At 52.0% G+C, this 12,279-nt stretch overlaps 1 protein-coding gene across 12 annotated transcripts in view; it reads right to left on the reverse strand.

Moving 5' to 3' along the window:
* Positions 1-4,492: 4,492 nt before the first annotated feature.
* The window catches only part of KDM5C (lysine demethylase 5C), a 32,834-nt gene continuing 25,047 nt past the window's right edge, over positions 4,493-12,279 (reverse strand). For 6 of the 12 annotated variants that reach the window (XM_047093603.1, XM_047093595.1, XM_047093594.1 and 3 more), the window contains 11 exons: positions 12,139-12,263; positions 11,864-12,011; positions 11,149-11,254; positions 10,103-10,461; positions 9,115-9,253; positions 8,472-8,651; positions 8,188-8,325; positions 7,401-8,000; positions 7,062-7,131; positions 6,724-6,980; positions 4,493-6,621 (listed from right to left, as the gene is read on the reverse strand). In XM_047093603.1, coding sequence (XP_046949559.1) covers positions 6,256-6,621; positions 6,724-6,980; positions 7,062-7,131; positions 7,401-8,000; positions 8,188-8,325; positions 8,472-8,651; positions 9,115-9,253; positions 10,103-10,461; positions 11,149-11,254; positions 11,864-12,011; positions 12,139-12,263 — 2,488 coding nt within the window. In that variant the 3' untranslated portion in view covers positions 4,493-6,255. Of the gene's footprint in view, positions 6,622-6,723; positions 6,981-7,052; positions 7,132-7,400; positions 8,001-8,187; positions 8,326-8,471; positions 8,652-9,114; positions 9,254-10,102; positions 10,462-11,148; positions 11,255-11,863; positions 12,012-12,138; positions 12,264-12,279 lie in introns of all 12 variants that reach the window. The other 6 variants (XM_047093598.1, XM_047093599.1, XM_047093601.1 and 3 more) reach the window with 4 other exon arrangements.

A 12,279-nucleotide genomic window follows, 5' to 3' on the forward strand; every position in this document is an offset into this window, starting at 1 on the left:
CCACCCAGGAGCCCCATGAAATGTTATTTTATGGATTATAATTCATTCATTATTTATTGTGTTGCTCAAATTGTCACAGATTTAGACATTAGGAGATCCTTCAAGTGGCTTCTTTGTGCTTCTAATGTTTCTTTCATTTTTAAGCCCTTGATTCTCTGGTCCTAGCCCTGGCATCAACCATTTCTCCAAAGAGGCAATAATATGTTTAGATAGATAGATGATAGATGATGATAAACAGATGATAGGTGATAGATATAGATATTTTGTATATCAGCAATAGGTTTATATATAACAGCTTTACTGAGATACCATTACCTCTAAAATGTACATAAGATATATAACACCTTTATTGAAATGTAATTCACATATCATACAATTCACCCATTTAAAGTATACAATTCAGTGTCTTTTAGCATATTCACAGTTGCCTGACATTATCACAATATAAATATAAAATATTTTCATCACCTCAAAAAGAAAACCTCTACCCATTAGTAGTCATTCCCCATTTCCCGCCAACCTCCCCCCACACCACTTCCTTTAGTAACCACTAATCTATTTTATGTTTTTATAGATTTGCCTATTCTGGACATTTCATAGAAAAGAAATCATACAATAGGTATCTTTTGTGTCTAGATTCTCTCATTTAGCAAAATGTTTTCCTTCTTTTTGAGAGAGAGGGTGTAAAAGCAGGGGAGGGGGCAGAGGGAAAGAGAAAATCCTAAGCAGGCTCTGCACCATTAGCGTGGAGCTCGATGCGGGGCTCGATCTAACAAACCATGAGCTCATGACCTGAGCCGAAATGAAGAGTCGGTCACTCAACCGAGGTGCCCCTAGCAAAATGTTTTCAAGGTTCGTCCATATATTTGTAGCATGGGTCAGTACTTCATTTTTATTGCCAAATAATATTCCATTGTACGGATATACCACATTTTATTTATTCTCAGTTATGGACATTTGGTTTGTTTCTATTTTTGGCTATGAAAAGTGAAGGGACATCTGGGTGGCTCAGTTAAGCGTCCAACTCTTGATTTCGTCTCAGGTCATGATCTCGCAGTTCATGTTCTAGTTTTCAATATACAAGTCTTTGGCCTCCTTGGTTACATTTATTTTTAGGTATTTCTTTTAGATGCTATTGTAAGTGGAATTGCTTTCTTAATTTCATTTTTGAAATGTGGGTGCTAATGTATAAAGCACAACTGATTCTTATGTGCCGATCTTGTACCCTGCAACTTTGCTGAATTTATTAGCTCTGTGCCTTTTCTTATCAACATGATCATGTAGGGTTTTCCCTTTGCTCTATCAATGTAATGTATAACTTGAACCAGTTTTCTGATGTTGAACCATTCTTGCATTCCTGACACAAATCCCACTTGATTGTAGTGTATGATTTTTTTTTAATATTTGTTTTGAGAGAGAGAGTGCAAACAGGTTAGGGGCAGAGAGAAAGGGAGAGAATCTCAAGCAGGAGACCAACGTGGGGCTTGATCTCACAACCGTGAAATCCTGGCTTGAGCCAAAATCACGAGTTGGACACTTAACCAACTGAGCCACCCAGGCGCCCCTAATCTTTTTATATGCTCTTGGGTTTGGTTTGCTAGTATTTTGTTGAGGATTTTTGCATCTATATTCATAAGAGAGATTGGTCTGTAATTTTCTTGTGATCTGGTTTTGTTAAGATCAAGCTTTTCCATTTTTTTTTTCATCCCCTCACCCACCTCCCCTCTGGTAACCATCAGTTTGTTCTCTATAGTTGAGTCTCTTTCTTGGTTTGTCTTTCTTTGCTCATTTGTTTAAGTTCCACATGAGTGAAATCATACGGTATTTGTCTTTCTCTGACTTTTTAAAATAATTTTTGAGAGAGAGAGATGGGGGAGAGAGAAGGGGAGGAGGGCCAGAGAGAGAGCGCGAATCCCAAGAAAGCCCCACGCTGTCAGCACAGAGGCTGATACAGGGCTCCATCTCACAAATGTGAGATCATGACCTGAGCTGAAACCAAGAGTCGTAAATCATTGGGGGCCAGAGAATAAACTAGTCAGTTTCCAAGATGGCACCAATGATCTTCACCTCCTGGTATTCACATCCTTATGTAATCCCCTTCCCTCGAGTGTGGCTTGGACCTAGTGACTTACTCCTAATGGATAGAATATTGTAACAGTGATGGGATGTCACTGCAGAGATTAGGTCATAAAGTGACTTCCATCTTGCACTCATGCTATTCTCTGTGTCTCATCTCGACTGGTCTGATGAAGAAAGCTGCCATGTTGTGAGCTGCCCTATGGAGAGGACCACATGACAAGAAACTGAGGGCAGCTTCCAACAGCCAGTGAGGAACTGAGGCCCTCAGTCCAACAACCCACAAGGAACTGAATCCTGCCAACACCCACATGAGTAGGCTTGGAAGCAGATCCTTCCCCAGTTGAGCCTTGAGATGACTGCAGCCTCAGCTGACACCTTGACTGCAGCCTGTGAGGCCCTAAAATTGAAACCCAGCTAAGTAGTGCTGATTCCTGACCTACAGGAACCATGAGATAATGTCATGGTTTTAAGCCATTAAGTTTTTGGAGTAATTTGTTACTCAATACATAATGAATACAGGCAGGCATGAAAGTTATGTACAAGTTCAACAATAAGGACTTCTACCTACCAAGGCCAATCTGGCTCTTGCTCAGCATTGCTGAGTTCCCACCTGCCAACAGCAGAGATCAATGATGAGCCCCCCCCACAATGAAATATTTCCTGGGTGCAGGCTGATTACTTTGGACCCCTTCTATCATGCGGCACAGAGCAGTAGGTTCATAGAGACTTGGTGGGAATCCCAGCTCTGCGGGTCTGATATGCCCAGACAAGGCCTATTCTTCGAGGGTTCTGCTTCCTGCATGTCTGACAGGCACTTTGTGAAATGTCTCTCATGGAGCTGGCACCCAGCAGGGGGCTCACAAGGGAGGCTGCTCCCTTTCCTTTCCGAGGAGTGCCCCAGGGGCAGGGGCCCTATCTGCCTCGAAATCCCTCTTCTCCCATCACAATTTCAGGAGTTCTGAGAAGCATGGTCAGTGTCTGCTCCTTCATGCCCCCAGTGACCATGGTCCTGGACCCCAGACCCCACCTCCACAGGGTAACATTGTTACCAATGAGATTCATGCAATGCAAAGAGAATAGAGTTCCTATGCAGTGGGGCTCCAAATGCTGCTCCTGTCTCCCTCCTTCTGAACCCAGACTGATTTGAAATGGGGACAGAGGACTTAGGCCTGGGCCTTGCCTTCCCTCCAGGAGCTCCCAGGATGGTGGGAGAGACAGACCTATTAATCCTAGAGTGTTTCAGACAACAGGTAATGCACAGTGGAAGCACTAGAGGAGTAAAGGTGTGTGGTTGGGCTAAGTCTTCAGTGGAAGTGATGTCTCTTCTCATCCTTGTCACCTGCAGACTCAGGAGCCATCCTGAATGATGTGGCAACCTCTGGGAGGATGCAGCAGCAGCAGCAGCAACAGCAGCAGCAGCAAATAGGGTCTATAAAAAAGGACTTTTGAGGGTGAAGATGCCCTCTTCTTCCCAGGTCCTTTCTTCCCATCTCCCACTCTGTCCCCCACCCACCCCCGACTCCTCCTTTTCTAGGTGAGTGCTTCAGCAAGGGGGACATATGTGCCATCAGAGCAAGCTCTCTGGAAGAGGCCATGTTTGACCTGGGTCTTGCATAATCAGAGCTGGGGCCTCTCCAGAGCTCATGGGATGCATGCCGTGAGGAATGGCACAGGGCAGTGCCAAGATGGAAAAGGCTGTCTGCAAACTGCTGAGGGCTGGGCCATACCCTGGAGGACCCCAGACTGGGGCCGGCAGTTTGCTAGCCCGCAGGTCATAGGTACCCTTTCCCCCACCTGTTGGGTTACTTCTGGGGGCAGACTGCCTTGCAGTGGGGAGTGGGAGTGAAGTGCTGAGCCTGAGCCCCTTCCTGTCCCTTTTGTAGCACTCAAGCCTGTCTCTTCTCTACGGTGCCTCCTCCAACCCTCCTTTCATGATCCATTCCAAGTAAGTGGGCAGACAGAAGGCCAACCTTTCCCCCTAGATTGGGGCCTGGGTTGAACTGGGCCCAGGACAGGGGTATTCATTGGCTCCTGCCTCCCCTTTAACTTGTACAGCCCAGTGCCTCCTGACCAGAAGGCTAGAGGCAGGGCTTAGCCAGATCCTCCCATCAATCAAAGCAGCCAGAAAATGGTGGGCTTTCTCACTCATCACTAGGTTCCCATCAACTGGAAATCTTGGGAAGGAGGAGAAATGGAGCAAAATGAACCCAGTGAGGGAGCAAATGAGAAAAGGGAGAGTAGTGATGGCCCCCGATCTAGTCTAACACCCTCATTTTCCCTCATTGTCAAGACTCTGGGGCCCGGAAGGGGAAAAAAAAATCTGTCCAATATAAAGGCACCATTGACAACTCCATTTAAAATCGAATTCAACTTGAAACCATTACGTTAAGCGAAAGAACACAGTCACAAAGGATCACAAATTGTATGATTCCATTTATATAAAATGTCCAAAATAGGCAAATCCATAGAGATTAGTGGTGGCCTAGGGTCAAGGGGCCGGTGGGGGGGGGGGGGGAGGACGGCAGGGGAAGGGTGATGCCTGGGGAGTGTGATTTCATTTTGGAATGATGAAAACATTCTAAAATATTTTGCAATGACGGTTGCACAACTAGAATATACTAAAAGCCATTGTACTGTATACTTTAAGTGGGTAAACTGTATGATATGTAAATTGTATCACAATAAAGCTGTAAAAGTGAACTTGGGCTGCAAATGACCACACATCTGAGCTTCAGTCTCCATTTCACAGGGGCAGAAAAAAACCCTTTAGGGTATAGACAAATCAGGGAAGCGTCCCTGAACATGGCATATGGGTGGGTCAGACAGGAAAGCATTCCACAAAGAATGAGATTATAAATATAACCTCGATCTTAAGGGCAATGAAGCATCATGGATGGTTTTAAGCAGCAAGAGTGACAAGATCACATCTGTACTTTAGAAACATCCCTCTAAATCACTGAGTTTTACATTTAAAGCAGGTAAATTTTATGATGTAGAAATTATACCTCAATAAAGCCAAGACCAAAATTCCCCTCGGGGGCTTGAGGAGGACAGACTGGAGGGCATGAAGTTGGAGGAGGCCGTGGCAGAAGTTTAGACGAGGTGGCAGGCCGTCCGTTGGGAGATGGGGGAAAATGGCTTGGGGGGTGGGGTAGGGGGAGACTCAGGACGTCTTGCCCTCAGGTAAGGAGAACCCGGTAGAACTTGTTTTCAGAACCCAGAGCTCCCAGACTTCAGCCCTAGTGCTCCTCCGCCGCTGACGGGTGATGGAGGCACTGTTCTCCCCCTTCAAAGAGAAATACACTTCAGAAACATGTTTCCAAAAAATGTTGCTAAGGGTTTTATTTCTAACAAGAGGAAAATAATAAAATAAAATTAAAATAGGCTTCAGTTGGAACCAAGTTTTTTTTTTTTTTTTGAACAAATTAATTACACACCAACAATCTTCTTTTATTACAACATGAACCCAGGAGGAGGAAAGGAGATGGGATGGGACAGGGAGAGAAGGTCAAGGTGGTTGTGAGGGCAAGCACCAAAAGCTTTCTTCAGATCATGGGGAGCTCCCCAGCCAAATTCATTTAAAATAAAAAACTGTGAGCACAGCTATGTGAAGTTTCCTCCTCCTGGGTAGACCAGTCAGGGGAAGGGGGAAGGGGGAAGGGGGAAGGGGGAGGGGAGGGGGAGGTAAAGGTGGGGGAAGAGAGGTAGGAAAGGGGAGGGAGGAGAAAGAGTGAGAGGGAGGTGAGGTTAGTGTAGCATGGCCTGGCCAGGGCCAGAACTGGGGAGAGAAGGGAGAGGAGATTCCCCCAGTTTGCGTACGCACTGGCCTGGTCTCTGGAATGGTGCTGGCCCAACCCCAGCCACCCCCCTGCCCACCTGCCCACCCATCTGTTTATCTGCCTCAGGTGTCTGGGAATGCTGGTTAGAGGCTACCAGAGAGGGGGACTCCAGGGGCCAGCCCCCAGGAGCTGAGGTCTGAACAATACCTTGGAGTCAGAATATAAAAGTCAAGGGACTCAGGGGTGGGCTGGGGAGTGGGGGGGGGGGGGGACAGTGGCCATCCCCCCTACTTGCCCACCTCCCAAGAAACAGGCTTGATGGTCAGAAAGAGGATCCTTGAGACCAACGGGGGGGGGGGGGGTCTTTGTTAGGGGTCTGTGCTAGGCTCAGCCACTGTCACAACTGTTGCTGAGGTGGCTGCTGTGAGCAGGGCACATGCAGCCTAGGAGTCAGAGTAGAGAAAGGGGCCGAGGGGCCTGAAGTGGCCCCTAGTGCCGGCTCCAAGCCATTCTGGTTCTCCTGGGTGCTGGGGCTGCCAGTGGTGGGCAGGGGTTGGGGGGGGCCCTCACCCCCAGTCTCCTCCTCCAGCTCCTCCTCCTCCTGGGCCTCCTCAGCCTCTGGCCCTGAGCTCCGTACCCTCTTTGGCTCTAGCTCCTCTCGGGCTGGGTCATCGCCCTCCCCACCCCGATCCACCTTCCGCCGTCGCCGCCTCTCCAACGCCCGGCCCCGTGCCCGGCTCCCATGGCGCTCTGCCTTTTCCAGCTGTGTGATCAGACAGGCAGAAAGAGGTGTGGGCCAGTGGTCAGGCCTGGGCTCCCTGCCTCCTTGGCCTGACCTCCTGGCCCTGTCCATCCCTCTCCTTACCTCTAGAAGTGTGCGGATCCGCTCCATGTCTGGAGGCTGCCCAGCCTGCAATAGCTGCCAAATGCTGTGGTTTTCATCCAGGGTCACCTCAAGCAGGTCCCCTTCTAACATAAGCTCCTCTAGAGGGGCCCGAGTTGCCTCAGGCAGCTCCAACACAGGGCCAGTCAACTGTGGCAACAGCGAGGAAAGCAGCTCCAGGTCTGGTGGGTTGCGGGGACAGGCTGGGTTAGAGGCTGCTCCTGGTTGTATCCCCACCACTAAAACAGAGCCGAGGACCACAGGGGTCACTGGGGATATCCAACCAACAGCCTACCCACACCTAGACCTACCTCTCTTACCTGAGCCCTCCCCGGGGGCTACCTTCTCAGGACTGGTCACACTGTCTCCGTTCTCCAGCAACCCCTGGACCTGCAAAGAGCAAGGATGGGTAGTGGTAGGTGAAACCAGGCCCTTATTCCCCACCAACCCCAGACTTGGGACGTTCCACCTCCTGGAGGAGGAGAGCAAAGGCTGCAGCACACGGAGCAGTCGGGGATCTGGACAGAATGTAAGATGGGGCAGGGAGGCCAGGCCAAAAGAGGCCAGAAGTCAGAGAGCAGGGACAGGGCTGGCGCCTAAAGAGGGGCGGGGGCTAGGAGGCAGGAATTTGAGGGCAAGAGCTGGGTTGGGCAGCTCACCTTGGGCATATCCTTGCCACTGCCTTCTCTGAGAGGGTCAGAGGCAGGGGCTGAAGGGTAGGTAGGGGGTTCCTCAGGCCTGGGTTCAGCCTGCAGCCGCTGGCGAAGCTCGGCCAGCCGTCCCAACAGAGCAGTCACATCCTCAGAGGCCAAAGCCTGCCTGGCACGGCCTTGCCAGCTGATGGCCCTCTCTGTGAGACACTGCAGGGCCTCGCCCTCTGGCAGCCGCACAGGCAGTCTCTGCAAGGCTACCAGCAGTGCCAGGATGGTCTCCAGGCGGGGGCGCCGTGAGCGCATGCACAGCGGACACAAGAATTTGGTGTCCCACTCCCACCAGGCCAGCAGCGGGGACGAGGTGGGACTGGGCCTTGGGGAGCTGAGGAGGCGGGGTACCGACACACATCGCCCATGGAACCAGTCCTGACACAGGTCACACTGCAGAGCTCCCACCCCGGCCGGCACCTGCCCACACACACAGACGGAGGTTGCAGAGGAAGCTGTGGTCGATGATGCCAGTGGACTGGGCTTGGCGGAGTTGGTGCGACGCAGCTGCAGGATACCCTCCTTCTCCTTCTGTTCCCCCTCCTTGAAGGCCACGATCTGGCAGGCCCAGGACAGCGGGAGAGGAGGTCAGCGGCCCAGCCCCTCCCTTCTCTGACGCCATTAACACCCTACTCCCAAACCAGGAGAAGTGAGGCCCCAGGAGCAAGCGGTCTGGCCATGGTCGCCCCATTCAGACACCTATCACCACCAGGCTCTTCTCCCAAACAGGGCCCCAGCTCCTTACCACAGAGCCTGGGTCCCTGAGGTCCTGTGCAGACAGTCCCAGCAGCTCCGTGTCAGATTTGTACAACCCCAGCTCCTTCTCCATCCACCGGCTGCGCTTGGTGCTGTCTGAGCCGGCGTCTGCACACGGGCAGAGCACCTAAGGCAGGCAGACAGAACAGGGATGACTAGGCTTCTCCTACCTCCCACTGCCAGGACTTCCAAACCCCCACATCCTCACATGAGCCATCTCCTAACAGCTGGGCCAGAGGCAGGAGACAGTGCGGGTCAGGGTCCGGGCCTTACCTCCAGCAGCGTGTAGCAGGAATTCCTCTTGAGGAAAGTCTTGGATGCCTTCTCCCTCCAGGAGTGTGCCGTCAGTACCTGCAGCTCTAGCTGTCTCAGCTCCTCCAAGCCCACAGGTAGGTCCCGGCCCACGGCCACCAGGCCCTCTAAGTCATCCAAGCAGGGGTAGTGGTCACCATTCTGGGACAGGGACAAGAGAAAGCTCCAGTCAACTTGCCAACATCTACTGATGGTACTACTCTGCCCAGCCCTGAGCTGGGAGCAGGGACTGAACTGGTAGTCTTCGGGTAGAACAAACCAGGGATCATCCCACGGGAAGCACTCCTGTAGCTCCTACATCCACTGGCTTGTCCCCTGATACCAGTCAGTGCCAGTGACTGCCAGACTAATCATCCTCTTGTGGCCTGCCTCTCCCACCCTCCCTGCCCCTACCATTCTCACCCTTTCTACAATCTCTCTGCCCTCAGGCTGGCCCTGCAATCCCTCTTCATGCTGCTCACCACACCAAGCCCATTTTGCCTCCACTCGATGTACCGCGCTCACTTCTCTAGCCCACCCAACCCAGCGCAACCCAGTGTATGCCAGCTCTCCTGGCTGGACTGAAGGCCTGGGGTGGAGGTTCGGGGGGCAACAGGGTCCTCACTTGGATCTCATCCACATCAGCAATCCAGGCCCGGGCTTTAGCAAGAGCCTCCTTGAGAGCCTGGATGTTGGGCAGGTGAACAGGGATGTTTTCTGCCTCATGGATTATGGCCTCGAGTGTGGCTGGTGGATGCTTCTGCCTGAAGGTAGGGAAAAAAGAGGCCTCAGTGTAGGGTAATCTGCTTGACCAGCAGCCCGGCCTGACCGCCAGATATATCGGCATGGGACCCTGGAGCTGCCATGTGGGTCTACCTGCTAGTACTCTGCCTACAGGGGGCTGCTGGTCCCTGTTTGCTCCAGACCGCATGCACCCACCCGACTTCTGCCACAGCCTTCGTGCCTCTGCCTGGCCAACCAGTCTGTCATCCTGTTCACACTGCCTACACAACTGGAAAGATTAACCTGGCACTCCAGTTCGTCAGACTGCCCTGTGTGTGGCTTCTTTCTATGGACAGCCATCCACCTGCCTGTTAGTACTTGTGCTCACACATGTGTGCCCACGTCAGCCCGTGGAGCTGGTGCCACTATACGTCTCTGTATCTGTCCATCTCTGCTTCCCCACTAGCCTATCTCTGCCTCTATGTATATATGGAGTTTTAAAAGATAAGCTAGGGGGGCGCCTGGGTGGCGCAGTCGGTTAAGCGTCCGACTTCAGCCAGGTCACGATCTCGCGGTCCGTGAGTTCGAGCCCCGCGTCGGGCTCTGGGCTGATGGCTCAGAGCCTGGAGCCTGTTTCCGATTCTGTGTCTCCCTCTCTCTCTGCCCCTCCCCCGTTCATGCTCTGTCTCTCTCTGTCAAAAATAAACATTGAAAAAAAAAAAATAAATAAAATAAAACAAAAGATAAGCTAGGGAAGAAAAAAGGGGAAGAAAGTCAATACACCAGTGACAGAGTCTGGTACCCAAGGCCACCCATGGGAATCATTTCTGGCTTCCCCACTAAACTTTGATGGTTAGGGTAGAGCAGGGAGGGGAGGAGGCTGGACCTACCTGGCCTCCAAGCAGAGGTGGGCTTTCTCCTCCCAGCGTTCAGCAATGGTTAGCAGCTCCTGCAGCTCAGCCTGGGCTTTGTCCACAGCAGGGCTAGGGGCTACGCTAGCACCCGCAACCAAAAGTCCCCGCATGACAGCCAGGGTGCCCCTCCGGGCTGAGGGGGCCAGCGTGCGCTTCACCTCATCCAGCCATCGTGCCTGTTCCACCTGCCGCTGGAGCTGCTGGGCCTCGGGCACCTCCACCCCTAGCAGCTGCCCCCTCTCCAACAGGGACTGCAGTAGCCCTGGACTGGAGGGCAGCGAGGCCAGGGCCTCACGGGCCTCAGCCTGGTAGGCCTCCACCTGTTCCAGAATACCCTACCGGGACACAGATGAAGAAGAAACTCCTCAGCTGGGCACACTTTGAGGTGCCACGGCCAAATACCTTTGCCCCACCTACCTTCTTACCCTCCAGTTATTTGGGAAAAGCACCTAACAGGGGCTGCACTCTCTTCCTGTCCCACACCCTAAGACAACAGTTCCTAATACTCAGTACCTGGTAGAATGCTCTGAGGAATTTATTAAAATGCAGATGCCTGGGCCCCACCCGTAGAGATTCTTAATAGGGTTTGGTCAAGAGTCTGTGCTTTGCGAAAGTCCCCAGAGGATTCTGATGTTTAGCACCAGGAGACCCTTGGCCCAGAACACACTTCCTATACTTGGCCTTCTCACAAACCCCCATGCTCATGCTGGTGTCACTGCCTTCTTCATCCCACCTCTCCTCTACCTCCCTGAACTTGACTCAGCTTTCTAGGCCCACAAACATCCTTGGTCCTTTATCTTCTTCCACTTCCACCAGGACACATTCCCTTGACTCCATATCCTGTACTTACCCCTTGCCACCTGGCCCTCAAACCCCCGTTGCCTATCTCCTGTTATTCTCATAAGTGCATCCTATCTTGCCCAAACACTTGATGCTTTTGAAGGAAGCCAAGAGTAGCCTGCTGCTCGGGTCTCCCAATCCCCCTGAATCCTTATCAGCACTCTGAGTGCACTCCTCCTCACCTTGACATCCCCAATCTGGTGCATGGCACAAGGCAGGTTGTTCATCTGGTCCAGAAATGCCCGGAGCTCAGCCAGGGTCATCTGTAGACCAGCCACCCTGTGGGGGCTATGGAGTTTCACATGTGGGGTTTCGGGTCCAAACCCAGTCCCCTCCCTCCATCTCTGCACTCAGACCCAATGCCTTTTCTCATGCTTGCCCACCTGGATCTCTCACACTTCAGTGCCCCCAACTAGCCAGATCAGAGGGAGGAGGGTTTTAAGATATAAGCACATTCATATGATGAGAGCAAAGAATTGGAAGGGGGGAATATAGGATATGTTGGGGGGGGGAAGCTGAGAAACTAAATGATAGTAACAAAGGCTGAACTTTTTAGCTCATCCTCTACTGCGAATTCTCTGATCAGGTTTATTCTTCTGTGTCCTTTCCTTGTCCCTAAACCTTCCACAACTCCTCTCTGGCCACAAAATCCCTCAGCCTGTCTGACATCTCCAGGTACTGATAAAAAGGACCATTTCTAGCGTTCTTAGCACTGAGGCACTCTTCTCCATCCTAGTTGCCTGATCTCCCTGCCCTCCCAACACCTCTTAGGCCACCTTGCGTTGTAGTGCTTGTCAGCTTCCTGCTGTCATCTGCCCAGTGGCATTCAGAGCCCACTCCTTCTAGGTGCTGGCTCCTCAGCAGGCTACCTGAACCCCACACGTCCCACTGTCATACCCGGCTTCCTGGCCGCTGACTAGTCCCAGAGCCCGGGACACGCAGGCCTCTGCCTCACTCAGGCAGTTCTTCAGTTGCTGCAGCAGCTCACTGTTAGGAAACCTCCGTTCACGGGCCTCAGACTCTAGTGCCCTCAGTTCTTCAAGGCCTGGAGAGAGAATGAGAGCGGCAAGGAGTAGGCAGTATTGAGTAAAGGCAGAGAAGGGGGTGGGGAGGTACAGAACAAAAGGGAAGAGAACTTGCCTGTGGAGTCCCTCCGTCCCCCCATCACTCACTGCGCTTCCGCCCATCCTCCACCTCCAGGGCCACTCGAACTTTGTTGGCCCAGGTGTCAAAGGACTCGGCCCGAACCTTCAGTTTATGCAGCATAGCAGGGAGCTCATCCAAGGTGTATCGATACCTGGACGAAGACAGCA

Source organism: Lynx rufus, unplaced genomic scaffold (assembly GCF_022079265.1).
Source record: "Lynx rufus isolate CCGP_SWC_20201006 ecotype Redwood Valley unplaced genomic scaffold, mLynRuf1.p SCAF_35, whole genome shotgun sequence".
NCBI classification, from domain to species: Eukaryota; Metazoa; Chordata; class Mammalia; order Carnivora; family Felidae; genus Lynx; species Lynx rufus.